The sequence below is a fragment of the Hevea brasiliensis genome, chromosome 9 (genome assembly GCF_030052815.1).
Source record: "Hevea brasiliensis isolate MT/VB/25A 57/8 chromosome 9, ASM3005281v1, whole genome shotgun sequence".
NCBI lineage: Eukaryota > Viridiplantae > Streptophyta > Magnoliopsida > Malpighiales > Euphorbiaceae > Hevea > Hevea brasiliensis.
In genome coordinates, this window is record NC_079501.1 from 11,938,426 (window position 1) to 11,966,424 (window position 27,999).

General features: G+C 34.2%; 5 protein-coding genes, 1 long non-coding RNA gene and 1 other non-coding gene across 14 annotated transcripts; 4 read left to right on the forward strand and 3 right to left on the reverse strand.

Annotated features, from left to right (window-relative positions):
- The first annotated feature begins 144 nt into the window (after positions 1 to 144).
- On the forward strand, positions 145 to 9,300 carry LOC110644758 (probable magnesium transporter NIPA6). Of its 5 annotated transcripts, none has more exons than XM_058152897.1 (9): positions 147 to 464; positions 567 to 623; positions 1,035 to 1,125; positions 1,209 to 1,369; positions 1,456 to 1,583; positions 4,362 to 4,499; positions 7,968 to 8,060; positions 8,446 to 8,566; positions 8,654 to 9,300. In XM_058152897.1, exons 1-9 carry the CDS (start codon positions 347 to 349, stop codon positions 8,773 to 8,775), a joined length of 1,029 nt encoding a protein of 342 aa, XP_058008880.1. In that variant the 5' UTR covers positions 147 to 346; the 3' UTR covers positions 8,776 to 9,300. The 5 variants fall into 5 exon arrangements, with proteins under 5 accessions (XP_058008881.1, XP_021653379.2, XP_058008880.1 ...); XM_021797685.2 differs by having other exon boundaries at positions 148 to 476; XM_058152898.1 differs by lacking the exon at positions 7,968 to 8,060 and having other exon boundaries at positions 145 to 464.
- A 407-nt stretch (positions 9,301 to 9,707) lies between these two features.
- Positions 9,708 to 15,422, forward strand: LOC110644761 (uncharacterized). 4 transcript variants are annotated; one of them, XR_009151228.1, is made up of 8 exons: positions 9,708 to 9,919; positions 9,989 to 10,220; positions 11,346 to 11,408; positions 11,608 to 11,744; positions 12,059 to 12,096; positions 12,244 to 12,289; positions 13,094 to 13,442; positions 14,631 to 14,771. XR_009151228.1 is itself a non-coding variant. In XM_058152900.1 (8 exons), exons 1-8 carry the CDS (start codon positions 9,814 to 9,816, stop codon positions 14,804 to 14,806), a joined length of 960 nt encoding a protein of 319 aa, XP_058008883.1. In that variant the 5' UTR covers positions 9,708 to 9,813; the 3' UTR covers positions 14,807 to 15,422. The 4 variants fall into 4 exon arrangements, 2 of the variants coding, with proteins under 2 accessions (XP_058008883.1, XP_058008882.1); XR_009151227.1 differs by having other exon boundaries at positions 13,094 to 14,533; positions 14,631 to 14,759; XM_058152900.1 differs by having other exon boundaries at positions 9,992 to 10,220; positions 13,094 to 13,258; positions 14,631 to 15,422.
- A 919-nt stretch (positions 15,423 to 16,341) lies between these two features.
- On the reverse strand, positions 16,342 to 17,956 carry LOC110644771 (uncharacterized). Its single transcript, XR_009151229.1, has 2 exons — positions 17,738 to 17,956; positions 16,342 to 16,916 (listed from the first exon to the last, which is right to left on the reverse strand). It is a non-coding gene; the product is annotated as an uncharacterized LOC110644771 (long non-coding RNA).
- Positions 17,957 to 18,060: 104 nt separating this feature from the next.
- On the forward strand, positions 18,061 to 20,679 carry LOC110644770 (mitochondrial fission 1 protein A). Its single transcript, XM_058152901.1, has 5 exons — positions 18,061 to 18,228; positions 19,372 to 19,510; positions 19,752 to 19,873; positions 20,199 to 20,262; positions 20,401 to 20,679. The coding sequence occupies exons 1-5, from the start codon at positions 18,136 to 18,138 to the stop codon at positions 20,484 to 20,486; spliced, it is 504 nt and encodes a 167-aa protein (XP_058008884.1). The 5' UTR covers positions 18,061 to 18,135; the 3' UTR covers positions 20,487 to 20,679.
- Positions 20,680 to 21,592: 913 nt separating this feature from the next.
- Positions 21,593 to 23,739, reverse strand: LOC110644769 (annexin D8). Its single transcript, XM_021797699.2, has 6 exons — positions 23,343 to 23,739; positions 23,044 to 23,189; positions 22,690 to 22,914; positions 22,358 to 22,570; positions 22,201 to 22,290; positions 21,593 to 22,114 (listed from the first exon to the last, which is right to left on the reverse strand). The coding sequence occupies exons 1-6, from the start codon at positions 23,413 to 23,415 to the stop codon at positions 21,902 to 21,904; spliced, it is 960 nt and encodes a 319-aa protein (XP_021653391.2). The 5' UTR covers positions 23,416 to 23,739; the 3' UTR covers positions 21,593 to 21,901.
- A 21-nt stretch (positions 23,740 to 23,760) lies between these two features.
- Positions 23,761 to 23,833, forward strand: TRNAR-ACG (transfer RNA arginine (anticodon ACG)). Its single transcript has one exon. It is a non-coding gene; the product is annotated as a tRNA-Arg (tRNA).
- A 398-nt stretch (positions 23,834 to 24,231) lies between these two features.
- LOC110644752 (uncharacterized) lies at positions 24,232 to 27,997 on the reverse strand. The gene is made up of 3 exons (XM_021797676.2): positions 27,739 to 27,997; positions 24,842 to 25,023; positions 24,232 to 24,414 (listed from the first exon to the last, which is right to left on the reverse strand). The coding sequence occupies exons 1-2, from the start codon at positions 27,898 to 27,900 to the stop codon at positions 24,871 to 24,873; spliced, it is 315 nt and encodes a 104-aa protein (XP_021653368.2). The 5' UTR covers positions 27,901 to 27,997; the 3' UTR covers positions 24,232 to 24,414; positions 24,842 to 24,870.
- Between the last annotated feature and the right edge of the window lie 2 nt (positions 27,998 to 27,999).

Consider the following 27,999-nt stretch of genomic DNA (forward strand, 5'->3'; position numbering starts at 1 on the left):
TTATTTTTAATGGTAAAAATATTAAAATAATAAAATAATTTTAAACTTTTTAATATTATTTTTTAATTTCGAAGCTCAATGTACAATTCAATTTTAGCATGCTAGAAAATAATTTGTATAAATCAGGTGGAGGTGGTGCCCTTTGCTACAAAGTGTGCACACAGAAATTGGTTGTATAGTACTACACGCTAGCAGTCCCCTTATTTCATCCGCTACAGACAGTGGACGGAGCATATTCACGATTGTCAGACGAATATGATCACCCAAAAAGACCTGATGATTGGCTGATTTCGATGAAGAGAAGAAAGAAGATCAAGACACGAGCAGAAAAAGATAGAGATTCAACATGGGTTTCTCTAAAGACAATCTAAAAGGCATCATCTTGGCTTTGTCATCAAGTGCGTTTATAGGGGCAAGCTTCATTATCAAGAAAAAAGGCCTTAGAAGAGCTGCTATAGCTTCCGGTGTTAGAGCTGGTATTTTTTTTTTTTTTTTTTAAATCTCAATTTGTTTTACGGGTTTTGCTGAATATTTGTTTGGGTATAATGAAATGGGGACGTTTGTAGGTGTTGGTGGATTCTCTTATCTCTTGGAGCCTCTCTGGTGGTTGGGCATGTTGACGAGTAAGTTGGATTTTTCTCTTAACAGTTCCTTTTATTCTTTCTTTTCTTGTTTCATTTGGGAAAAAGTTTATTTGTTTATATATTTTTTGTGAGTATTGCTCAAATTTGGATTTTATGATCTCATTCCTATGTGGAAATGAGTGGATGTTTCATTTTTATTTGGAGGAAGGTTGTATCTTGAGAAGGTTTGGTTTGAACTTGAAATTCCGCAGTAACTCTAATTTCCATTCACTTATATCAGCTCAAGATTTTTTCTTTCTTTGGTACTAGTCAAATTGCTGGCTGGCTAGTTGATGTGTATGGAAATTGTGATTGTTGTTCCCATGATTTTTTTTCCTGTTGCAGTTGTTCCCATGGAATTTATTCACTGATTATCTGTAGAAAAATCATTGGTTGTATTCTGATTTATAGTGATTGTTGGGGAGGTTGCAAATTTTGTTGCTTATGCATTTGCGCCAGCAGTTCTTGTCACCCCACTTGGTGCATTAAGTATTATTATTAGGTAATCTCTAGTGTGTACATCTTTTTGTCAAAGTTTATCCAGTAATATCTTCTAAAGTTATGTATTTTTTAAATGGTGTACAGTGCTGTGTTAGCGCACTTTATCTTGAATGAGAAGTTACAGAAACTAGGGATCCTGGGTTGTGTGATGTGCATTGCTGGTTCTATTATAATTGTGATTCATGCACCACAGGAGCACCCTATAACTTCTGTTCAGGAAATATGGACTATGGCAACTCAATCAGGTTATTCTTCTGCCTTTTATGTGTTGGTTTCCTTCGAGTTTATATTACTCTTTTTTGTTGGCTAACCATACTGCCATCTGTCACAGCTTTTTTGCTTTACGTGGCCTCAGTGATTGTGCTTGTTTTTATTCTGGCCTTCCATTTTTCGCCACAGTGTGGGCACTCAAATGTCCTAGTTTTCACCGGCATTTGCTCGTTGATGGGCTCTCTTTCGGTAAATCATTTAATTATTGTTGGCACTTTTTTTTTAATATTTCTTTATTGGAAGACCAAATATGTTGATGGTGCATTTCTTTGTTCATTCTAATCAGTTTTCCAAACTTAAATTGAATTACAGAAATCTTTTTTCTTATTCCTTTTTTTTCTATAGAAAAGAGAAGATTCTGCGTTTTGTAAAGCTTACGTGCAAGTTTGAAGTCAAATGATCTGCATTGCTTGAATTTTTATGGAAAATACTCTGCTGTAACCATATATATGTATATATTTATAAGCTGGCTGAACTTCTTTTACATTTGTTCTTTGCTTGAAACTTCTTGAAGTTTTTCCTTGGGTGGTTGAAAATAGTTCAGTATAAAAATTTGTTATTAATATATTAATCAGTTTTCTTGGTTAGAATAAACTGTTGAAAGTTTCCCTGAGTGCACCAATTTGCATGTACTATGGAACATTGACTAATATGGCTTTGGCTAGTGATTGCTTTGTTTCTCCTTCTGATGTTGGGATGGTAAAACTGAATGAAATCATATTTCTTTAATTCTTTTACATTGGTTTTTAACATCATACTGTGTCTGCATGTGTCTAACATAGTTTTACAAATTTTGGAAGTTATTTGAAATGAATTTTAATTAGAATTAATTTGAAATGAATTCCACTATTTGGTATGATAAAACTTAAAATGCAAAATTTAATTAAATTTCATATCATTCATGTTTCATATAATTCTATATTTGATATTTATTTGTTCTCATTTTCTAAACAACCCTTAAGAGTAAAATTAAAAAATATCATTTTCTATAGAATTCAAAAAAAATCTTATGGCTAATAAATTTATAAAAATTAATAAACATATAAGCCAACTAACATTATAGTAATAAATATAAAATAAATTCATATGTCTCATAATATGGGAGATTTATATAATGACATAAATAGTTGATGTAGAACAAAGAGTAGGAAAGGAACAAATCCTTAGGAAAAAGAGAACTATTTCTCAATAGTATTATTCTCAATTAATAATCATAGTCCAAAGCTAATAATAATAGAAACCCTAGGTTTTATTTATAGAATTAGGAATTCCAATCACATTAGAATTTTAGAACCCCAATTCAATCTTAATTAGAAATACTAAATTAAACTAAAATAAACTAGGAAATAATAATAAGCCTATTAATAAAATTCTAAACCTAAGTAAACTCTTAAATTTCCTAATTTTAAATAAACATAACTCCTAAATTCTATCTTCCCATAGTGCATTAATAGTGTCACTACTAAGTACATAATAAGTTTAGATATTAAAAAGTTAAGACATATATAAAATATTGATTGTAGTAAATTCTATTGAGCACATTAGTGATCAAAGTTTCAAAGTGAAGAATTTAAAATGTGAGTATATAAAAAGATGAATGATTGAGAGAAAAATTTTTGATAAGGGCATTTTAGTCCAAAAAACGCTATTATATAAGTTTTGTGGAATTCATTTCAAATTCCTTCAAATTTGTGTAGGAATTGCTTTTAGTTATAACCTACTCAACTCAACTCAACTAAGCCTTTATCCCAAAAATTTGGGGTCGGCTATATGGATTCACTTTCTCCACTCTAAACGATTTTGGGTTAAATCCTCAGAAATTTGTAATGTTTCTAGGTCATGTTGTACTACTCTCCTCCAAGTCAATTTAGGTCTACCCCTTTTTTTTCTTTCTATCCTCTAACCTAATGTGCTCTACTTGTCTAACTGGAGCCTCCGTATATCTACGCTTCACATGACCAACCCACCTCAATCTCCCTTCTCTCAACTTATCCTCAATTGGTACCGCTCTTACCTTTTCTCTAATTCTCTCATTACGGACTTTATCTAATCTAGTGTGGCCACTCATTCACCTTAACATTCTCATCTCTGCAACTCTTATCTTAGACGCATACGACTTCTTCAATGCCCAACACTCACTACCTAAAATTTTCCTTTCAACTTATTGGGAATCTTGCGATCACATAAAACTCCCGTGGCACATCTCCACTTCAACCATCCGGCTTTAATCCTATGACTAACATCTTCTCACATCCCCCATCTACTTGAAGGATTGAGCCGAGATATTTAAAGTGATTACTTTGGGACAGTACCACTCCATCCAAACTAACTCCTTCCCTAGTTTGGCTTTCACTGAACTTGCAATGCATATATTCTATCTTCGTTCTACTTAACTTAAAGCCCTTTGACTCTAGAGTACTTTTCCAAAGTTCTAGCTTTTCTATAAACTCCTTCTCGCTCTCATCTATCAGCAATATATCATCCAAAAACATCATGCACCAAGAATACTTTCTTGTATATGTTCACAATCATCTAAAAAAAAAAAAAAAAAAAAAAGGGCTAGGCTTATCCTTTGTAATATCATAATCATCAGAAAATCTCTCTTGTCCTCCCCCCCCCCCTCCATACATACATAGTAGTTGCTCATACTTATATTTCAACACTTGTGTATGTATATGTAAGATACCCTCTTTTGTTCTAACACACTCCATAGGACATCTCTTAGAACACTATCATAAGCCTTCTCCAAATCAATAAAAACCATGTGTAGATCTTTCTTCACATCTCTATATTTCTCTATTAAGTTTCTAATGAGAAAGATCGCTTTTAGTTATAACCAATTCCTAGAATTGAATTCTAATTTTCTTTCAAACTAAAAACACAAAAACATGAAAATTTAATTGAATTCCACAAAATTTTGTGAAATAGAATTGAACCAAACAAGCTCTAATGGTGTACTATGTGCAGGTGATGAGTGTTAAAGCCGTTGGAACTGCACTAAAATTAACATTTGAAGGAAACAACCAATTACTCTATCCGGAGACATGGTTTTTTATGTTTGTCGTTGCTACAAGTGTCATCACTCAAATGAATTATCTCAACAAGGTCAGTGATGAGGTTTGAGTGCTTTTTTGGTTCCTTTAATCAGCTTCAATTGCTTATATATGCAAGACCTTGCTATTGCAGATATAAAAAAGGGTGCAACAATCACCTCCTTAACTCCTTTGCATTCTTTTTCTTTTTGTTTTGCATTGTCCCCCCAAGAAATCTTATCTGTTTCAGTTTGCTTTCTTCTCTATATTTTTTGCTAGAATGCCTTCAGTGTTTGGGTTGTTGTGTCTTGTAAATTTGACTTGCTTTTGGGAACATGAATTCCAGTAAATTTTTTTTTGTTATTTACTTCTAGCAGTCCATCCACCATTTATGTGAAATGATTAAAAATAATTGGTCTACATCCCTACTAAAAATAATTGGTCTACATCCCTACTTATCGAATGAAAGTTATTGGTCTGCTTCCCGATCAATGAAGTGCTTTCTTCATTTGTTGGATAGTAGATGAAGTATTTTTCTCTTCAAACGGTGTTAATATCAGCATTTCTTTACCAATAATCATAGTTCCACTATGCTGCATGTGATCTTGGACCGCAAGTCATAACTTTTAGCTGACCTTCCAATCATATAGTGGATGAAACCAAAATGATATTTACATAGGAACCCAACTCCTACCCAAATAAACAAACAAACAAATAAATAAAAATTAGAAAACTTAATTTTCTTTGCAAAATCAATGTTAGAAGATGAAATATCTTTATGTGCTCATCATTTCATAAGCTTCCAAAATTTGTGATTAATTCCTATGAGCTCTCTCATATTTCAGTTTGCATAGTTGCTTTGCTAGCTATCATAATTGCATGGAAACTTGAATTACCACCTTTAGGGCCTTTCTTTGTTTCCTTTGTTTTTGTCTTATTTTCCCTTATTTGTTGCAAGATCAATCTTTGATCAAGAAATTAACTTGGAATTTCCTATCTGTAACTTAGTTGTTATTATTTGTTAAGTGGAAGGGTAGATGCATTCAAACAAATTGCACTTTTTACATAAGCTTTTCCATTGCTTTTTGCTGACAAGTCAGCCATGGCCTAACTTCCTTTGTTGGGAAGCAGCTTCCCATGTGGTAATTTTTTGGAAAGAAAATTTAGTATTAAATCGAATCTATAAATGCTTTAGAGTCTCCAAACAAGGATGGAAACACGGCTAGCAAAAGTTTGGCCAATAATTGAGATACTTCTGTTATGGTTGGCATGCCAATTTTTATCCATTGAAATGGTACGTACTTCTACTGAGGACGCCAGTGTATCACTTATAGTTTTCTGTAATAAAAGATTATTTTCTGATTGTAATATAAAATAGCATCACATAGCTAAAAGACGTTTTAAATTGTATAGAAAATCTTGAGACTTTTCCTTTGTAGCTGTAAGAAACAATAAGAAAATACATTTCTACTATGTATTGTTTGATTTTGGATTTTTATCGTGTCTTTGTTCATTTTATTAAAAGCCTATGTCATGAGGTATATGGAGGGTTATGACATAAAGGAGTCTGGTGTTAAATGTTTGGGGCTTTCCTCAAATCAGTAAACTGTGCACCATCCAGCAGGAGTTTCCTGAAAATTGACACTGACATGGAGTGCATTAAATGCAGAAATAAAACAATAGCATACTTGAATATCCTTTTATATATATATATTTCTTATTCATAAAAGAATCCAATTGGAGGACAAATGATATTTATATAGCAGTTAGTAGTTTCTACTTAATGAGGGAGCGAATGGGATATAGCAAAGAAACAGTAGATATAATTTGAAGCATGATTTTGATGTAAAATTAAAAAGAGAAAAGAAAGGACCTTTGACCTAGTTTGGAACTAGTCAACTTGATCATGTGCATAAACACAATTGTTCTTCCTGTCTGTAAGAGTTGCCACTGGACTTGTTCTACACTCTGCTGCTTGCTTAGATATGATTGATTTGGAATTAAAAATCTTGAAGGCCCTTGGCTATTGCTTGGGAGTTAGGATCAGCACTACAGGGACTTAGTAGAAAGTTTAAAAATAAATTCTTAGAGTGGTCTAAGTGAGTCAAACTTTTATAGTTTCAGCTTTATGGTGTGCATTTTTTGATGGAGATATTTTCAGTGTGATAGGGGAACCTCAATTTAGACAAGTAGATAAGAGAAGCATCACTAAATTTGATGCAATTTTTTGCTTTTGAGGGCAAGAGTCAAATTGCTCTGTATGGTCAATATAGTCTTAAAGGAGTTTAACTTTTCAGCTTCAGTGGCTAAGGCTTCCCAATGATCAAGATATATCAATCTATGTTTATTTACTTTTATTATTTATGTAAGGCCTAATAGCCAAAAAAATCAAAACCTTTGTGTTTTTGTGATTTTGTCCAATCTTTTAAATTTTGTCAATTTTGTCCCAACTTACACATTTAGTTGCAATTATGTCCTGTTGATCAAAATTGAATTAACAATTTAAATAAAATAATTATTTTTCTTTTTTTTTTTTTCCTTTTCCCCTTGTTCTCTCCCCATGACTGTTATACTCCCCTCACCCTCCTCCCCCCCCCCCCCTTTCTCTCTCTCTCTCTCTCTCATCATCACTTCCATTGATCACTCTCTGCCATTGAACTTCAACCTCTCTTTCTCTGTAATATTAATCTTGAGTCTTGACATACATGCCAATTTAACATCTTCCCAAAAAGTCTTTGATTCTTACTTTGATCAGGAACAAGCCAGTCAAGCCAGTCACTGCAAGTAGCAGCACAAGTAGAGAAGATAGGAAAAAATTGATGAGAGCGGCCATTTGGTGGTTTTCACTAAGGACATAAATGCGGGTAAAGATATAGCAACAACAAACAAAAATGACTAAGTCTTAATCACAAATTGGGTGAAGATATAGCAATGAACACAAAAAATAAGAAAAAGGTAGATTGGTGAAGACTGAATTGAAAGAAAAATTAGGACCATTGGTGTTGAGTTGAGAGAGATAGAGAGGGGACGTAATTTTGATGGTTTGTGGGTTTAGCAGAGAGGGATGTGATGAGACACAGACACACACACACACACACACACACACACACACACACACACACACAAAAGAGAGAGAGAGAGAGAGAGAGAGAGAGAGAGAGAGAGAGAGAGAGAGATGGAAAATTATTAAAAATTATTATTTTGTTCAAAATTTTAATATATTATTATTTTTATTCCACTTTTGGTTAATTGGAAATTGGGAAAAATTGCCAAAATTAAAGGATTGGTAAAAATTGCAAAATATAGAATTGTTTATTTATTTATTTATTTGAGTATTAGGCATTTTTATAAGTCCAATAACCACATATCTCATGAAGTGCTAACTTCATGGGCATTCAATCAGCTGCCTTATTAAAGTCTTTGCTGCATCTATATTAGTCTTTTTTTTTATCTATATTGTAAAGCTAGTTAAAATGTATCTTTCTCTGAATGATGCAATCATTAATATTATTCTGCTCAAAACTGCAATTTTAATGTTCAGGCACTTGATACGTTCAACACTGCAGTTGTTTCGCCCATTTATTATGTCATGTTCACATCACTTACAATTCTTGCCAGTGTCATCATGTTCAAGGTGCTGTTTAATCTCTTATGGCTCCCTTAAAGTTGATTGTATTAAGTGGTAGGAACTTAAATGGAGTTTCATCTTAATGTTAAAATGTTAACTAAATATTTTCAATGCTCAAAAATTGTTCATGTAGTGGGGCATTTCAGGTAAGGCCTGTTTCCCTGCAAGATTTTTATGCCTCAATGTGAGTAAGTAGTAAATAGGCTTTTGTTGACAATAAACCTATTTTCAAGTGCAGATGTAAATTTCAAATAGTGTTGATGTTTAAATCCAAATTTTAGTTCAGAATTCTATAGGGTAGGAGATTTAGAACAACGTCCCTCATCTATTTTGTAAAAATTAATTGGTTCTGATCATGTATCTGATTGGATGGTAAAATATATAATCTCAGGATTGGGATGATCAAAGCATGGGAAGCATTGTTTCTGAAATATGTGGCTTCGTTGTTGTGCTTTCTGGCACTGTCCTATTACAAACAACCAGAGAATTTGAAAGAAGTTCATCTTTTAGAGGTGGGTGACAGACATTTGTTCTTGCATTTTCTTTGATTTCTAGTAATAAGTGGAATAGTTATGAATTTTGTTGGTTATATTCTTCAGGTGGCTATGCACCTTTATCCCCCACCTTATCCACCGGACTCTGCAGTGGGAATGGGGAATTTCTGAGGCATGAAGAGGGAGACGTGCCATCTATAGATGAGTTTTGCTTACAAAAACAATAAATGACCGTCTTGGAAGGGACCCTTCTGCTTCAACTATTCCAAGTTTTTCCAATGACGTCCCCATCAGATGATATTGTTACAGCACCTATTCTGGATCCATTAAAAAGAAAAAACCAAGAATAGGAAAGTACATGGGGCTGGTTGTTTTAGTGGCTCTCCTTTGCAGGCATCATTGAAAATTTGCTTTTAAGAACTTTTGTGCAGAGCGCTACTTTTTGAGGTACATGTTTGTTTGGTGTTTGTCAAGATTGTTGGGGAGAGGAATTGTGTGATCAAACTTCCTGAAATGTCAGACAGCAGATCCAGAAACCTGAATCTTATTGAAGCTGTGAAATTCATGTGTTGACAGTGAAGGCGCAGACTCTGCATGTAGGGTAGTTTTTGTTATCAATTGTTTATAGGTGTGTAGATTGATTATTTATTGTTTATAAGCTAAAGGTATGAAGAGGGGAAATATGTATTCTTTGATCAGGTTAGCATTCTAAATTTGACAGCATCAATTGTTGAAGAGTTTACAAATTTTTTTTTTTTTTTTTTTGCCATACTTATCATCTGCTTTATCTATTTTGGTAATTAAGAAAATACTTTAAGAAAATAGGACATTGGATTGCCAGTCCAATTGTGCATCATATGATTGATTATAAATTGAATGAAAAGTTAATAAATATTCAAATAAATTGGTTAATTTTTTTTAAAGTATTAGGGTTTTTTTTTATTAGATTCGGTTTATTAGAGATTTAAAAAATAAGATGTTTGATAAAATTTATTTATTAAATATATGAGTTAAGTATGATTATATATTATATGATTATATATTAAATTTATAATAAATCGAGTTTAGAGAATAATTTTTTATATTTTAGATTCTATATTAAAAAATAATAATAAAAAACTTCTTGCAATAATAATAATAATAATCTCAAAAAAATGCTATATATGAATCAAATGGCTATTCGTAAGTCGTAACCCCTTAGCAGAAGGCCACGGAAGAAGCTCTTTCAGAAATTCATCATCTTTCCTCTATCCATCCTTTGAAGGATGAGGGCTGCATACTGTGATCATCTGCTTCACACTCGTATCTTCTTATCGTCTCCTACAATCGCTTACCAACAAAATCTGAGTGTCGGCTTCTCCGTCTCTAAAGGTTCATTTCATTTCACTTACCTTTTCTGTATATTAACTTCAAAACTTGAATGCTCTTTTAACATTGCAGCAGCAGAACAGAATCGGGATGGTCGGACTCGGAGATTGGTGCATGCTTCTTGCGGTGCAATCAGAGCCGTAGATGGAGCTCAGCTATCGCCCTGGGATGAGAAACCTTATGAGATTCTGCCAAGTGGGAAAAAGGCCTACTTGGATGAGCAAGATGTGGTGACATTTCTTGATCCTCCAAAAGAATTGATTCCTCTCGACCCTGGGTCTTACAATCCAGCTGCATATCTATGGTGAGTAGCACCAACCCAAGTAAGTAAATATCGATACCTGGCACCTGCTGGCTGCTGCTATTACCTTGGTGGAAATGGCAGCTATGGTGATTTTTGACATTAATTAACGTTGTTGTCAATGGCCAACTTTACTGAAAACTTGTTAAAATCTATAGCGGGCTTCAAAAGTTAAAAGAAAAAAAATGCAAGACTTCAATTCAATTCATTTTTATTTGATTAATTTTCATGTTTGGAAAGTACATGATTGCAAGAATTCACTTCTTTCAACAAATTCTAAATACATGAATTCTGTTTGCTTCCTTTGGAATAAATTATTTGCAAGGAAAGAATTTAATTGAATTCTCATATAATTATATGTTACAATCCCAAAGGAACAACATGTGAGAGGTTAATAAGTCTCAAGGTACCTGCTGTTGCAAGCTGGTTTTTAAGGGTGAGTTCTAACTAGGAGACATATTCCTCACATGATTCAACCTCAGCGATGACTTAGGTTGCACAACATGGTGCACAACAGTTCATATCAATTTATTACAATTCCACATAGCTAAGGAACAATCTTCTCTAGGGTTTCAAAAAGGTGAGTTCTATCTAGGTGGCCTATTCCTCGCATGGTTCAATCTTAGCGGCTTATGGTGCACCACAATTGATATCAATTGGTATCAGAGTCAACCCCATCTTGCGAGACCGGACACTTGGAGTGGTGACCCCATTGTGTAAGGACAGGTGGTCCAATTCAGATGATTTTGTAGTAAATTTTAAAATGATAGAAGTTTATTTGAATTCTATTGTTTGGAATAATTGACAAATGAAATAAATTTAATTATTTTCTTATTTTTCTCTTATTTACAAAGAAACAAATATAACTTAAGTGGGTTTATTTTGGGATTTCAATAGAAGAGAACGTACTGTGTGCATCGTTATTGCCCACTTCTTGATTGTGATTGAATAGTATTATATACTACTGATTTGAATGTTGATGAACAAAAGAATGATGAGCATCGCCTATACATTCTGGGTCGTATATGTTTGTGAGACTATATATCTTTTTCAAGGCATGTACAACTTGTTAGATGGCACGTGCTAGTCAATTTTGTCTGAACTAGTTTTGATGTTCATGATCTTCAGGAAAAAAATTGAAGACATTCCGGAAGAAAGGCGTCATAGATTGCTGACCTTGCTAAAACCTAGGTTGGTTTTCAGTAAAGCTCATCAGCCTTTGTTGATTTTTAAATTTTCTACTAAATTTGTTATTCCTATCTTCCATGTTCAACTTTTTCCTATATAAATCTGCTGATTCTTGTTGCTAATCTAAGAATCATAGATGTACTACAATGTTTTGAATGGTTTAAATAGGAATCATTTATATAATAGGACAAATTTGATGTAGGCTTATATCAAGAGCTTGGCAGATAGCTGGCACCCGCCATGAGGATCCTCAGTTAGCTAGGAAATGTGCATCCAACTTGTTATGTTCTGAAGAAAAGGAACCATCACTAGAATTCTATAATTGCCAAAGCAGTGGAGGTAACTCATTTGAATGTTATTATTATTATTATATGTAGCTGGCTATGTTTGTTTGTGGACATGTAGGATTATGAATAGTTCACTTTATATGGTTTTGAGCATTGACATTAATTGAAAAAAATATATATATGTGTATATATATGTAAATGTGATAGCTGCAGTTGTTCTAGGTATTAGTGTCAAGAGTTTCATATTAAATGATAATTATGATTCAGTACAATAATATGCATTTCTATGCATACTCCTGATTCATATTTCAATCTTTCTGAATTTTTTAATCTGATATGCTATTGATATGGAACGCTGCTAACTAGGACCTTGGCCTATTGCTTGGATGAAATCCTTCAAGAAGGTCAGTTCTAAACTCTTTTACTAGTGAAGTCTTAAATCCATGGTTAGCAGTCATACTTTTTTCTAATACATTTTCCTCCTCTCTTTTGCATTTTATGCAATAACTTATTCATGCTTATTGATGAAATTTTTTTTTGGTACTTTTCAGGCTATATTCCATTGTGATAATGGAAAGACTTATGGGAGATTGATTGGTATGTTCACCATGTTCACTGCATTTGCATTTCCTTCATTCTATGTAGTTATGGGGGATAGATGAAGGCTCTGAGTTTAGGGTTTCAAAGAGTGATTTTGGCCTCTTTTTCCTTTTGGGTTGGGGATGGGGGAGGAGCAAGGGAAGATGTGAAATGCGGAAAGTTTGTTAATCTTTGAAACTTCACCATCTCCATTCACATTCAAAGTCATAGTTAACTTGCATAGATAAAAGCTCTAGATTCATTTTTTACTAAATTTTATGTATCAAGAGGTGTGGATGGTGTGTCTAGCTGCCCATTCACACAGATGATTGTTTGTTCTTAACACACACACACACACACACACACACACACACACACACAAGTGAACAGGTGATGCTATCTGTAAAGCAGTTTGTTTTTAGCAGATGAGATTTCTGCCTGTACCTAGCATTTGTTCTGTGCCTTTTGTGTCCTGTCACTACACAGGATTAGGACATTGTGCAAGGCTTCTGCCAGAATATATGGTTTCTTATCCTTGGACATACATGACAAGTTTATATGAACCTTGCAAATCTGGGTCTAATTGACCACACTAATTTTTCATGTCCCTTTCTACCTTAAAATTTTGGCATATAATTGACATTTGGGATGGAATTTTCAGCAGTCATGTTTTTGTTCAGTTATAATTTCCTCTCTCTGTAGTATAGATTGTATTTATTAAAAAAGAAAGAAGGATGCATGATGCATGCTTTTTCAATTTGGGGGGTTTGTAAGCTACTTTTACCTCTTATAAGCTATTGTAAGTTTTTTACACTTGAACAGGTGGGTCAGCTCTGGCACAAATTACAAATACCTGTAGTCCATTGTATTTTATGGTAGTGCAATGTGGGGAAGTAATGTCAACAGAGCAGCCTTGCGATCTAGCATATGAATTGGGGGATGGGCACCTGAATCTCCATAACTATCCTCAAGGTTTTCCAAGACCAGGTGGGATTTGTGTATGACATTTAAGTCAATGTGTCGACTGAGATTATAGCAGCTTATGCAGGTGCTTCTTATTGTTTTCTTGTGGCAAAGTTGCAAGAATTTCTCTTCGTCATTTCTCCCTGCTTTGTTGACTTGACAAGATGATGCTGATTTTGCATTTTCATTCAACAAGATCATAATTCTGGTAACCTATCTTATATATATCAACTGAAAACAACTAAGCCTTTGTCCAAGTCTTTGGTTTTGGCTACATTGATCATTTTCCTCCAGTTCATTTGGGCTACACTTATATAAGATCTAATGCTGTCAATGACAAATATTTTTCACCATTTCATGGCAAACAGGTTTTAAATTGCAGTTGTGGCTGCAGCTGCATTTACGGTTACAACCTACAATTGCATCAAAAATTTGAGTCTTCATAAATTTAACTCTCTCAACTCATCTTCAGCGAGTGCCTTCCACCTTCATTTGACTCATTAAATATTCGGTCTTGTTTTTTATTCCTTCACATCCATCTTTTTGTCTTTATCTCCACCAAGCTAAGTTTATAAAGGATTTTTTTTAACTGACTATGCCTTCTGCCGTAAAAGTTGACTGTCATATTGCAGTATTGTAGATGTTGTTTAACTTGCTTGGATTTTATTGTTACCTTAGGCCTTCGTTGTTCTTCATTTCAAACACATTGCTTTGATCCTATGATTTACATTCTCTTCACTTTTACCATCTTTTTGTATAATAGAATTTAGGCATAAAAATATTGTGGTTTCAGGAGTCTCTGTACCATCTAGATTAACTTTACACTGCTCACTTTTTCTGGCACTGCTAGAATTGTGATCCATAATTTGTTTTAGTTGTCACTTGTAGTTATCTTGAAACCGTGGATTGTATTCTGGAGCTGAAGGACTTGGTGGCTTCCTATATAGCTTTGATAGTAATATCTTATTTCATATTTAAAACCTGGAAAGTTTTTATTAGTAAGAAAAAACTTTGTTGGAAGCTAGAATTGCATCCTTTGTGAAATGTGCCAATTTACCTTTAAAAATCTAGAAGATGCCATTCATGGGATGTGCAATAATTTGCAAGAAGGCTCTTCATATTTACTAAGTGTGATCCAAAGTATTAATTTATCCAGAAGTTCATTTATTGACAAATGGTCAGGTCTTGTAGTGCAGTAAGAAATTCAAATCGTAGCCTCTCAATGTCCCTACAAGAAGAAACAAAATTAAAGAAAAGAGCTTATTGATTTATTGATTATTTGGCTGAGACATAAATAATGTAATTATTAATGTTCATCTTTTTTGGCATTACTCTTTTTGTTCTTTGAATTTATGAGCAGTCTAACCAAATTTGGATAATTTTATCATTTATGCAGCAAGGCATCCATATCCATTCTATGATCAGGTTGTTATATATGTTCGTCATGTTGGACCTGGGGTGTCAGTGGCGCAAGCATGGCAAGAAGGAAAGGAATTACAGCAAGTGCCTAGGAAGCTATGCGGGGAGATTTTAATGGTTAAAGATTATGCTGCATCTGCAGTAGGTCGCTGAAGAAATCTCCTGCCTTTCCTGTTTTCACTACTATGCTGATTCGTTGCAAAGTTTTCCGAGTATACAAGTAGAGAATTACTTGAAGACATGCATGGCAAGGTTTTGAAATGGACATGTTTCCTGCCAAGGCTTTGAAAGACATGTTCAGCATAAACTAGGAAGGGGAATAGCTCGACATATTTGAATGTCTTCCTGGATTAGATGTGAAAACTGTGCAGTCAAAAGATCTATTTTCCCCAAAATCTACATCCATTTGTCACAGAAGGTCATCATTTTTGGAGTGGACATTTATGCCTCTAGTAGATACGGTGGTGGACATTGGCCTAAATGTTTGTGGTGAATAACTTTTAAAACATGACTGATGGAAGTAGTAAAGGTTAAAATGAGCCTCTGAAGGCCAGTTGGTTGCTCAGCTTGTATCTATTGTCATCGTCATTCCTTGGAGTCAATAAATTGTTCCCTCCAGCTTTCTGGGTGCACAAGGATTGCAAGGAATTCTTTTAAAATATCCATATGTCGTCTGCATCCCGCTGGTTTTCATAACAGATAACTCTCATGCTACGTGGATTCCTTTCACCAAATTAATACTTGATCAGCTCTGGCATTTGGGCCTTCATCTTGGCTTTGGTAGATTTCATTTAAAATCACAATATCTAACATTTTAACTGTTGATATATGCAAAACCAATAACCAATATCTAACATTCTGTCGCCAGGCAACAATAGGTTACCAATATCACAACTGCCTGTCTTAAACACTGGTCACAAAACTAAAATACCTCACATTTAATGGTTTGTTCCATGATCAAAACGAATTGATCACAATAGATTAAAAATCTTTGATACTTCAAAGGGCTCAAAGAAAGCCTCCGACTTAATACGTTTGCACTTATGAGCATGCCTTATTCTTTTGGAATGAATTTGATTTGTTAGTATCTCATCAATCAAGAAGGTAAGTTTGTTTTCTTCCTTGAAAATTTCTTTTAAAACCACATATGGGTTAGGCTGATTTGGAGTGTTGCTCAAACCAAGGAAAACAGGAACACTGGATTTTGACGTCTGCAAAGCTGATTTGACTGTTATATGAATTACATTAACTTTAACCAGGCCAAGCTTGAGCATAATGCAACCACTTACCTCCTCTTCAACTAAAACAAAAAATCTTTTCCATTTTCCCAAGTAAACACTCGTTACGATGCCATTTATGCATAGTTGCAACATCTTAAATACTAAATTATAAATGAACCATTGAAATTCTGAAATTCTTATTACTGTTCTCATATGCCATAAGCAAAATAAATTTTTTCCAAGCAAAAGGCATGCAGCATACTGCAAAATCCTCCAGTTTTCCAATGCCATTAACAATTCACTTATACATCTACATGCTCGGAAGCTTACACACTACAGATACTATGTATTTTGCCCCATCTGGTGGCATGCATTGCATATCATCAAAGGAGAGTTCAAACAGAATAGGCGCAAAAAAACAAAAATATAAAGCATAATGCCATCAATAATTGGGAAAAAAAAAAAACCTTGAAGAATTCACTAATGTCTTTAATCAAATTTGGCTCTAGTGCTAAATTTGAGAGATAATAAATTCTGTAAAATATAAAATGAAGATCCAAAAGCTGTAAATTTGATAAGAGCATAAACACTTTCCTTGTATCTGAAAGGAAAAGGTTGAAGTAGATAAGATATTTGGAAGAGAAGATTCATATTCTGAACTTGAGGTGAAATTTCTTAGAACAAACATTTTAAAGCAGAAAAGCTATTTGGGGGAGGACTTATCAATGGAAGGGGGAGCCTTTTCAAGAGTTGTTGAAGTTGAAATTGCAGAGTCTTGAGAATCAACAAGATTGCGCAGTCTTTCTTGAAGAGCTCGTACTCTGTCCTCGGTCTTTCTAAGTTTTCTCCACCTGTAGGTAGTCCACAAGGCAAAGCCACCATATACTACTATATATGATGCCCATACATATGGATAAGTTTCTGCATTCTCTTTGATTTTTTTATACTGCTCTTCTACCATTTCTCTAAAACCATGGGGATTTGTGCTTTGCACATCCTTTTCTCTTTCCTGTTGACTAGCCATTTCTTTTGAATCTATTCTACTGAACAATTGAGAAAATCAAGAACCAATCAAACTTAAAGAAAACACTACAGCAAGATTATCATTCCAAATATTATCATTTATCACTTATCATGGTGGTGTCAGCAAATTGTTTGTAACAAGTACAGCAATGAAGGCCATAGTTTGTGATGGCCACATCATGAGATATAGAGAAATGAGACTGGTTAGAAACTCATTGAATCAATCTGATAGAAGGAAATAGGGAAACAAAATGGGAAGATTGGTATATGTGGCAGCGCAAGAAACAGGGAATTGGGAACATGGTGGCTGCATGACAGAGGGGCCAACTAGATCGACCCAATGGTCCAATTTTATGACTTCAAACAGTTTGGTGCCCCTTAATTTTAAACATAATATGGTTCCACTCTGCAATTGAGACTACTCTGAAGCAGAATTATTCACTACAAACCCAAAAGAACCTCAAATAAGTAAACTATACTCTAAAAGAGCAAACTTTCTTGAGTTTGGAAATTTGATATAATAAAGAACATTAAGCTCATAAATGGGTTTCAATCAGATCATTCAAGCTTTCACTATAATACATTTCTTGAAACACAGACACAACAAAACAAATTATTCATGAAATATCAACACAGCCATCAAAATACCCAAAATTAATTGAACCACTTGCAATCAAAATCCATAATCAAAAGAAGAACACTAGTAAGATGTCCAAAGCAAAAAAAGAACAGAAACAAAATCAGTTCTAACATCAACTAATTACCCATTTTGCTTCTCTATATCATCAACAAGAAATTTAAAAACAAAAGATGAAAAGCATAACCCAGGAAACAAACTCACAATTGTTTCTTGGTAATCCCGGAACTCAGCTTTTGGAACCAACCTTTCTTTCTTTCTTTCTTTCTTTCTATATGAGAATAGTTCAAGTTGGACAGCCTCTTGCGATTGAGTCTCTATCCTAAGCTCTCTACTAGACTAGTGGAACTTCAGTTCATAGACTTCAAATATTAGGTCGCAGGGAGCGAGCAAAGGAGCTGATATGTGAATTAAAACGGCATCGTATTGACTGCTGAGGGGGGGGTCTTTGTAAATTGTCCTTTAAGCTAGTAAAATTACATCTTGGTCCCTTACATCTTCTGGAATAACTAAAAACCCGGAGTTGGTTTCATTTCTGAGTCCACCTCCTCTTTGTTCTATTCTGCTGTTGGAAATTTGAAAAAGGAAATTAAAAAAAAACTATGGAAGCAAAGATAGGCAAATTCTTCGAGTCCGTCAGCAACTTCTTCACCGGCGCCGATCAGATCCCGTGGTGCGACCGCGACATCGTCGCTGTTAGTTTTTTTTTCCCTTGATTCTAGCGAATGATTTTGGTATACCTTTGCCTTCTATGCAATTCGAATCTGTATGATTAAGTTCAAAATTTCCTCTTTCTACAACCGAGGTTTTGATGATGATGGCAATTAGGGTTTCAGTGAAATTGCATATTCCTCTATTAGTTATTATTTTAGGATAATTTTTTTTAGTTTAAAAAACAAAGCTATGGTTCTGCCAATTACTTGATTGCTTTTAGTTGAAAATCGCCATATGGGGCTTTCTAGATGATATCAATCTTTCTAGATGATATCAATATGAACTGCTAAAAGTGTCTTTGGACTCTGGTTATGAGCCTAGAGACCCATGAAAGTAAGCTCTACCATCATTTTCAGTTTCTGTTGTTTAAAGCTACGAAGGAATGCTCTCCTATTTTTAGGAATCAATACGACCTTGACTATTTTGGAACTACTACCTGTTTCATGTTAATTAATTCTTAGTTTTGTTGGTTTCTGAACTAGTATTGATAATTTATGCAAGGTCTGCGATGCATCCCTAATAAAAAGGAAGGGTTCTTTTAGTATTAGCATTTGACCATAGGAATGCAATGTATAGTTGCTCAGACATTCATAAGATCTATTCCAACCCCCTCCCTCTCATTTGCTTCTTTTGGATGTTATGTTCAAAATCATATTTACATTTTAATAGATATTCAATTTGCCTTTTCTATCATCTTTTTTTACTATCATAAGACAACATCATGGGCTTGGGAGATCGTAATGAGATAGCCATTAGTAATAAATTATTCCCTTTGCAGTGTTCTGAAAGACTGAAACCTCTTGTGTGGTTTTGAGTTTTGACTATCTGGACATGGAAGCTGCTTTTTCTGGTTCTTGTTGGTTGTCTTAATAAATGCTGCTTAGTTGCTCCACCAACATACACCTTTTGTTGTTGATAATAATGTTGTTGTTGTTGTGTGTGTCTGTGTGTGTGTTTGTTTTAACGAGCTGGATAGTTAATAGGCTATATTTTGTCTCATGATGATGCATTCCGTTCCACTTATGTTTTGTACACCAGAGGCTTTAGTCACAGTCATGTCACACTCCATTCTTGATTTTGTATGTACAATCTAATTCTATCCTTTTAACTTGGTGTATCCACAGGGATGTGAGCAAGAGGTTATTGAAGCTGAAAAAGGTTCCTCTGATGAGTTTAAGAATGAATGCATCACGCGTCTGTCGTGGGCTCTTGTGCATTCAAGACAACCAGAAGATGTACATCGTGGCATGGCAATGCTGGAATGTAAATAGATAGATGCAAAACCATCTCTCTCTCTCTCTCTCTCTCTCTCTCTCTCTCTCTCTCTCACATACACAACACACACTGAGACTATTTTCCTTTGGTTATGAATGAAGGAGGTGTGCTTGGCCTAATGTCATTGAACCATTAGTGTTGAAAATTTTGTAATCATCTGCTGTATGTTCTAAATGGTTTTTATTGCCCATGCTGTTTACGAGGACTTGCAACTATTTCATACTTGCAGCTTCTATAGGCGACACTACCAGCCCTCAGAAATTAAGAGAGAAACTTTATCTTCTTGCTGTTGGGTATTACAGAAGTGGTGACTATTCAAAAAGCAGGGAGCTGGTGGAGGAATGTTTGAAGGTATAGGATCCATAGTCTTTAATCTTTTAACTTCAAATTATTTTCAAAAGTAGTTTTGCACATTGTCGTCTTCTCTTCTGTTCAAATCACGTGTATTCTGTTTCCTGTTAATTGTGACTACATTCTAATGTTTTGAATATCGCATTGTGTATCAATGCATTTCATAGTTGTGGTTGCAAAAAAATGGCAATTTGCCCTTAAGCTACATGATCATTGAGAGCTCATAACATTTGCATTTAATTTTCAACTCATATGAGAAGCATGTTCTGTTAGTCTATAGTGACTGAAGTTGTATCAGAACTCACAAGGCCTTTTATTTTTTAAGATTGAACCTGACTGGAGACAGGCGCAGTCCCTTAGGAAAGCAATTGAAGACCAGATAAAAAAAGGTAGCAACCAACCATCAATGACAACTTACCCTCCCTCCCTTTGGACCCTCTCCCTCCAATCCCAATAATGATGATGGTGATATTCTAGTGGAGTCGCTGAATTTTTTCTTTCCTCTACTTTTTTTTGTTCGTCTACAGATGGCATAATTGGCATAGGCATTGCTGCTACAGCTGTGGGACTGGTTGCTGGTGGGATTGCTGCAGCTTTGGCACGAAGGAACTGACTCCACCTTTGATATCTGCTGATATGTAAGAGAAATCCACTAAATGGCATGCTTGATTTTGATGCAGAAACTTGAAAAAAATGTTAGTTAAATATGTTGTTCATTTGATTTTTGCAATAATGTATATTAGAGAATGTTGGAGAGATTTCCCTTTTTTATTTAAATAGTTTATTTATACCTTTGGATTGCTTAATATATTATACTCATTGTTAGTGTAGGAGAATTTATTTGTTACAACTATTGTATGTATACGCTTTGGTTGTTGATCATAGTGAGATCCACAAGTACTCACTTCACCATGATCAATAATCAAAATAAAACTGTTGTATATATAACAATTGTATTTTAAAATTTTTCAAGTGTAGTGTAGTGTATAAATTTTAATAGAAGTTAGCATCAGTTATGGAATTTGAATAATTCATAATTAGGGATATGGATAGGGCACCAATGTTGGCAGGTTTTTTTTTTTTTTTTTTATCAGATCCAAATCTATTGGATTGAGATTTTGAAATCTATCTAAAAATATTGGTTAACTACTTTAATTGGATAACTTGTTGTAGTGGTTTGATTTACTTAATTTTTGTGGATTCAGAGAGTTATAGCCTGGGCTATTTGGTGCCCCAAAAATGTGTTTTTCAAGCACATTTTGACCAACTCCAGAAGAGGCACCATATACCTAGGCTCCATATCAACAAATTCATTAGCCTCATTGACAGATTTGGCACCATCAAAGTCATTAGTTTCTTTCACAGATTCAACAAAGGGGAAACCGAAGAGCTCTAAATTGGATCCCTAATATAGCTAGCTACTGTACCAGTTGTTTTATCTGAGTGTTTTATCATGGGTCTTAAAATTATCAGTTAATGGATACTCGATGAGAAGATGTTTTATTTCTTGAGACCAAGCAATTAGGAACATGGGAAGCATTTAGGGGCAAGACCTCTGAGAATTTGCTGGCAAAGTTGGTGAAGAGATTCTTGAATAATTTCCAAACAAGAACAAATATTGATGAACGAGTGGTTGGAGAGTAATGGAGTCCATGAGCGAATGGGTTCTGGGGAGCGATTGCAAACGAGAGAATGTTAATGATAAAGAAAACAGTCATCTACTAAGGCGATCCATATTTTCATATAATTGTTTTTTTCACCCAATGTTCCCATCATGGAACAATTTCAAGTTTTCAACAACACCATCCATTTTCATAATGGAGAAGATTGTTAACTGTAAACATTGGGATTCAAAGACCTATTATTCATAAAATAAAGGGGAAAAAAGAAAGAAGAAAAAATGAAAAATGTAATAGCTACTAGCAGTAGTGTCTCATACAAATACTGCAAAAAACAAGAATCTACTGTGCAGATCAAATTCAAAGAATCCAACAGTAGTTCAAGCTTTTTACTATTATGATAAATAGCTTAATTATTAATCTCGTCATCCCCTAACAAGGCTAAAAGGAATGCCTTGTAGTCTCCTGAGGTATCTCTGCCCACTGCAGCATCAAGGGCTATATTGTTTCTCTTCATATACAGCTCCTTGATCTCCTTCAAATCCTTTTCCGCTCGGGTGACAATCACTCGACTGAGAGCATCTTCATCAGTACCCTTCGTATTAATCGCACAGCGTAGGATCTATACGCAAATCATCAATCACATGAAACCAAAACCAAAGCCATTCATTAAGTACAAGATATCTGATATTCTATGGACTAAGATACCTTTGCAAAGTATTTTTTAGGATCTCTAATGCATCGGATTACCATTCGTAATGCAGCAAAATATTCATCAGCTGGATCACCCAATAAATCCTAAAGAATATAATTCTCAATCAATTGGTGAAATCATTTTCAAATAAATTAAACAGAACATGTATACCTTGGTAATGGATGTGCCGTGGATGTCTTTGTAACGATTGAAAGTTGCCTTGAGCTGTGACTTGCTTCTTGTAGTTAATATTCTAATCAACTCTTCATTGTTAAAGGCCTTCTCAGAGATATCCCCATGAAGAATTTCAGCTTCCAAATGTGCAACCTTGTCATCAATTTCAGCGCCATCATACCTATATGCACTAACTACTGCAACTAAAAGCTGCATGCATGACCCAATAATTACGTTATGTTAACCAAAACAGAGTTGTGTATAGATAGCTAGGCTGGCTGATAGGTATTATTCATTATTAATAGGGCTAGCCTCCAATAAAGACGTACTTTTCGAATGTCCCGAGAGGTGTGACTGCGAGAGGCAACATCTTCTTCTAAAGAATGCTTGTAACGAAATCGGTAGGCACGTTTCGTTGCCAAGAGATCTTCAGGGGACTTAACACATGAAATTTCTATAATTACTCTGTAATCAAGAATTGGCTTTCGCAGAGCTTCATTAGCTAACACAGCATCTCTGTCCGCTGGTTCCAATGTCCAGAGGCATATTGCCCTCTTCTTGTCCGGATATATATCAACAAATTAATAATGCCAATATAAAAAGACAAAGAAATTTTAATTATTTTACAATAAGGCATTGATCCAAAATTATATGTGATATATATAGAAATATATAATTTAAACCTCAAGGTCCCCAGATAGCTCGGATTTAAGCTGGGTGATGAGATCCTCTTGGTATATCTCTTCATAGGCTAGCCTGATAAGTTTCCTTTGGAATGAATTTCGATGTCCCAATATCGATATTATGGCCTTCTCGTCTGTTCCCCATCCTGAAATTTTTTTCAAACCAATTTATTATTATTATATTATTATTATTATCTTCAAATAAACTTTGGTCCCTACTATTTGCAAAATTAAAAAGCTGATGATAATAGTATGTCAATAGAGAGAGAGAGAGAGAGAGAGAGAGAGAGAGAGAGAACCTAGACAAGCCTTCTTGATATTTTCTGCATCTTCAACAGGAGAAAAGTCCTTAGTTGAATTGAGTGTAGCCATCTTTTCCCTTTGATTTTGAACCTCAATATTTTTTTTTTGCTTGTAACTCTAATTCTCTTTCTCCTGCATTTTATAGCCTGCCCTACTTAATTTCTATTTAATTAAACCCATAATAATGACAATGACCGTTTCACAATGGATTTTATAGCCTGCCCTACATCACATTATTATATTTTTCGTTACCAACTTATTTCATTGCTCACTCAATTTATTATCTTTGTTTTAGTTAGTAACTTCAAGCATTATTATCTGTGAAAAAAATTCATATGCTGGCTTTATTATTTTTTAAATCTTTTTATACTTTAGTATTTTCTAAAATTGTTATTAATTTTCGATTTACACAAGGACTCCATGGCCCAATGGATAAGGCGCTGGTCTACGGAACCAGAGATTCTGGGTTCGATCCCCAGTGGAGTCGAGTCTTTGTTACCATTGTTTTTTGTCTTCTCTGTGGTCAGTTCGTGGCAACCGTGGTCCTGGCGTTTTAGCATGGCTTTTTGAGGCAGATTTTTTTTTTTCTTCTTTATGTTTTTTTTATTATTAAAAAAAAGTAACAAGAAAATTGCAATCAAAATGTAAAGTACAGGCTTTTCATGTCAGACGAACTTAGTATGACACAGTTGCCATTTAAATTTGTTTTACAACAAAATTAGGCTCAGATACTGATTTAATTGATCAAATTTGTAGAGGTATGTTAATTAATATGAAAAAAAAATTAAAAAACTTTCGAACTTATTATCTATATAAAACTTGTACTATTGAACGAGAGGGAGGAGGGGGAAAAGGAGTTCCTGAAAGACTTATTGAGACAGAATATGCAAAAAAAATCAATTCTCATCATCAACAAGTTACCAAAATGGAGTTCCAGCTATTTTTGAAACAGAATAGCATACAAAATTGGAAGTAAACAAAGAACCATCTTGAATGCTCCTTTCTTAGCAACTCTTTAGGAGTTGGCTATCTTGATTTCCAGGTATCTTGAAAGAAATGTATATCGACCTGTCATAAAGAAATAAAATATAGAATCAGCTACCATTTTCCATACACAAGCACAAGACCTCCGCTTGGGGTTTTACCATTTTCCACTACATGCTACTATGATTCCATTCTAGCACTCCAAGGGCCTAAACCACATAACATTATTTAAGAAGTCCTGAAACATGTAGCCAACACAAATCAAAGCAAGATGCTAAGTGTACCCTATTTTCCACAAATTTTCCTGATTATTTGAACAAGAATTTAAAAAAGCCCATGTCTAGACAAATGAGATAGCATCTTAAAAGGCCCACAAACTAATATGGGTTATACATTTAATGATACTACTTTCGAAATTGTGAAACCTATGACCATTAGCTTATACATTTGCACAATTCATTATACTTATCATTATTTGCAACATAAAACAAAATGAAATTGAAAGACAAACCCAGAAGGCACATTGAATTTGATCTAAGCTCAAGAGGTTGAAGAAGTTTGCACTTCAGTTTTGCTATCTAAACCCACAGGGTTATCAGCGGATGGTGGCACATAAATCCGTGCTTTCTTCAGAATTTCAGCAACAACCCAATGCTTTTGCTTGCTTAGTGGCCTAGAAGGATCCAGTCTAACCTGTTATCACATTTCCAGGAAACATTATATTCATGGTCATTATCCAAATATAGAAGAAACTAACACAACACTTTATTTTTCAAAAAAAGTACATTTGAATGTTCAATCACTAATTTTACTAGACACAATAGAAAAGGAGAAAAGAAAGGGGAAGGAGAGGAGGGGGTTGAAAACAAATGTGTTTCTGTTTTCGACCATTCACTCTACAACCACATGAAGCATCACTAAATTTTCATTACATTCCATTAGTTCATACTGCTAAAAGGTAGACTGCATTATAAGCACAACAATTAGATAGCAGTACAAGAAGGGCCCATGAAATGAAGGTTACTTCTATATGCATTAAAGTATGAAAAAGAGACAGGATATTCTCACAGCGATGGCAGGTTATCTCAAACTTTTGTGCCTTTTGAGCTCCTCCCACTTTACAGGAGACCTTTACTAGTCGATTCCATTGATACAAGAGACATGATATGGCTCTAATACGCAAAACTCAGGAAACAGAAGATCATTTCAAAACCATTTTGTTTTATGTGATTAATTAGGACCATGGATCCTGATTAGTTGAGATAAGGTTTCACTTTCCTGGCTATTAGGGGTGCATATGGAATCACAATATCATGGAAAACCACTCAAGTCAATAATCAGAATTACAGATATTATTATAATAGAAAATAATAAGACCAAATGAAATACTTCTAACTATTGATAAAATAAGACCAAAAAAAAAAAAAAAGAAAAGAAAAAGAGAGAGAGAGAGAGAGAGAGAGAGAGAGAGAGAGAGAGATCATTATTAAGAACTAGTCATTTATCTCCAATTGAAAAAATATTGCAACACTTAAGTTAACATAATAAAAGGAAACTGATCATGCCTATTGGGCATCAAAAAATAAGTTTTGGAAAGATATTGGGCAGTGAGTGGATTAAAGTTTATATGTGAATTCACAAAGTTGAACTGCATTATGTTTTGAACATACGTCCATGATAGATAACAGCATCAGCATGCCTTAAGAAAGGCTACATTGTTGAATTGGTCTGCTCAACATACTATTAACAGACAATCTTTAAGAAATGGAGTAGGACACTTCCATTTGCTTGGATATTCCTCCACTTTCTTAGCTTTTGTCCACAATTTGGATGATGGCCACCATAATAAAGTAAATTGGAATAGAACTTTACTTGCAAGTAGTGCAGTAGGTAAGAATTTCAGGTGAATAATGACTTGAAACAGCTAACAGAACTAGCAGCAACAAAAGAGTCAGCTGTTCAGATGGGTGCTTCTGTTTTTAAAGATTCCCAAGGTTTTACTTCCATAGATAATACCTTTTTAATTGGTGTTCGAGAGAGGACAACCGTAGTGCAAATGCAATGTGTTAAAAGGAGATTTCAAGTGTTTGGAGGCTATAAGTGCCCTCTTTTCTTTCCTTCAAGACACGAGAAAAGGGAAGCTTAAAAACCAAATAGCATTGTTACCAAAGCAACGACTTAGTCTAAATATCCAACAAAATTCCAGATATATATATATATATATATATATATATATATAGGAACTACTGGTAGATCAAAACATTCTACATATCAAACAAATTCCCCCTTACCCCCTGTTTGGATTGAGCGCAATATGGTTTATTAATGTATCATATGGTACTGTATTGTATTGTATTGTATGATTTTTATTGTTAACATGTTTAAAAAAATGTATGAAACAGGATAGTTTAATAACCTTTTCTTGTTTGATTAAATGGTATGATATGGTATAACAAATATGAAGATTACTAAAATACCCTAATTGCTATTTTAAATATATAAAAAGTTGTTTTAAACATTACTTGCACTACAACATGTACAATTTCTATTATAAAGGGTTTAAATTATTGAAAATACATCTACAAGTCCTTAATCTTTTACCTATCACATAATTTACCTCCTAATATAGGTAGAAAACTTCATTTAAAATTATTAATAGAAACAGTAACATTATCAATATCAATAAAAAAAAAAATTTTGATAAAAAATTCATTTAAAATATTTTTTTAATTAACCTAAGAATATTATGAATTACAAATCTATTATTAAAAAATTTAAAGTATAGAATTCTATATATATATATATATATATATATATATATATATATATATATATATATTGATGGCAAGAAATAAAAAGAACTTATGATGTGAGAGGCGATGGAGGACTTGAGAGACTAAAGATTTTTTTTTGAAGGAAGAGAATAAAGATGAGGGATAAAGAAAGTTTATAAATAAAAAGAATAAGGTATAATTGAAATTTTATAAATGGTGCAAGTATAAAATTAGAATGAAAAAATTTTAAGCCATCACTTTACAACTCAAAACCACCATTATCCAGTAACAATCTTTACAAACAAGTAGCATTACCATATTATACATTATCAAATCACGGAAACCATCATCCAAACAAGCTGTTAATTGTTGCTTCACTTTGTTTACTATGGCCTCTCAGCAACCAACTAAGAAACCTACTGCAACATCAGTCGGAAAAACTATTTCAATTCTAGGTCCTGGAAAGAGGATTGATTTTGTGATAAGTATAACATTTTGCAATAGAATTGAAAAGATGGAAAAGGCGTCTAAAATTTCCACAGAAAGACACAGAACCAAAGCCCACTATACATAGATTCGAAGCTATATAAGCATATTTGTGTAGAGAGAGAGAGAGAGAGAGAGAGATACTGACTCGATCGCCAATGTTGCAAAGGTTGTGCTCGTCGTGGGCCATGAACTTGGAAGTGCGTTTGACGTAGCGGTTGTAGAGCTTGTTGTGGAAAAGCCTGTCGACGGCCACCACCACCGACTTCTGCATCTTATTAGACACCACCATCCCCACCACCGACTTCATCGTCCCTAACCTCAACCCAGAATGTGATGATTCCCAAAATCTTACACTAGGAAAAAGCCAAAAGCACAACTTCCTGCACTTTGATTGAAAACGCACCGT

Bases quoted from the DNA above. Each gene is read 5' to 3' on its own strand.
- LOC110644758 (XM_021797685.2), top strand. From the start codon at position 347: ATGGGTTTCTCTAAAGACAATCTAAAAGGCATCATCTTGGCTTTGTCA. The intron at 4,500-7,967 runs GTCAGTGATGAG...TTTAATGTTCAG, and splicing joins AAATGAATTATCTCAACAAG to GCACTTGATACGTTCAACAC. The intron at 8,567-8,653 runs GTGGGTGACAGA...TATATTCTTCAG, and splicing joins AAGAAGTTCATCTTTTAGAG to GTGGCTATGCACCTTTATCC.
- LOC110644761 (XM_058152899.1), top strand. From the start codon at position 9,814: ATGAGGGCTGCATACTGTGATCATCTGCTTCACACTCGTATCTTCTTA. The intron at 11,745-12,058 runs GTAACTCATTTG...GCTGCTAACTAG, and splicing joins TAATTGCCAAAGCAGTGGAG to GACCTTGGCCTATTGCTTGG. The intron at 12,290-13,093 runs GTATGTTCACCA...ACACTTGAACAG, and splicing joins GACTTATGGGAGATTGATTG to GTGGGTCAGCTCTGGCACAA.
- LOC110644770 (XM_058152901.1), top strand. From the start codon at position 18,136: ATGGAAGCAAAGATAGGCAAATTCTTCGAGTCCGTCAGCAACTTCTTC. The intron at 18,229-19,371 runs GTTAGTTTTTTT...GTGTATCCACAG, and splicing joins GCGACCGCGACATCGTCGCT to GGATGTGAGCAAGAGGTTAT. The intron at 19,874-20,198 runs GTATAGGATCCA...TTATTTTTTAAG, and splicing joins TGGTGGAGGAATGTTTGAAG to ATTGAACCTGACTGGAGACA.
- LOC110644769 (XM_021797699.2), bottom strand. From the start codon at position 23,415: ATGGCTACACTCAATTCAACTAAGGACTTTTCTCCTGTTGAAGATGCA. The intron at 22,571-22,689 runs GTACGTCTTTAT...TCATGCATGCAG, and splicing joins CCTCTCGGGACATTCGAAAA to CTTTTAGTTGCAGTAGTTAG. The intron at 22,291-22,357 runs GTATACATGTTC...TATATTCTTTAG, and splicing joins ACGGCACATCCATTACCAAG to GATTTATTGGGTGATCCAGC.
- LOC110644752 (XM_021797676.2), bottom strand. From the start codon at position 27,900: ATGAAGTCGGTGGTGGGGATGGTGGTGTCTAATAAGATGCAGAAGTCG. The intron at 25,024-27,738 runs GTCAGTATCTCT...ATGTGATAACAG, and splicing joins TTTGCAACATTGGCGATCGA to GTTAGACTGGATCCTTCTAG.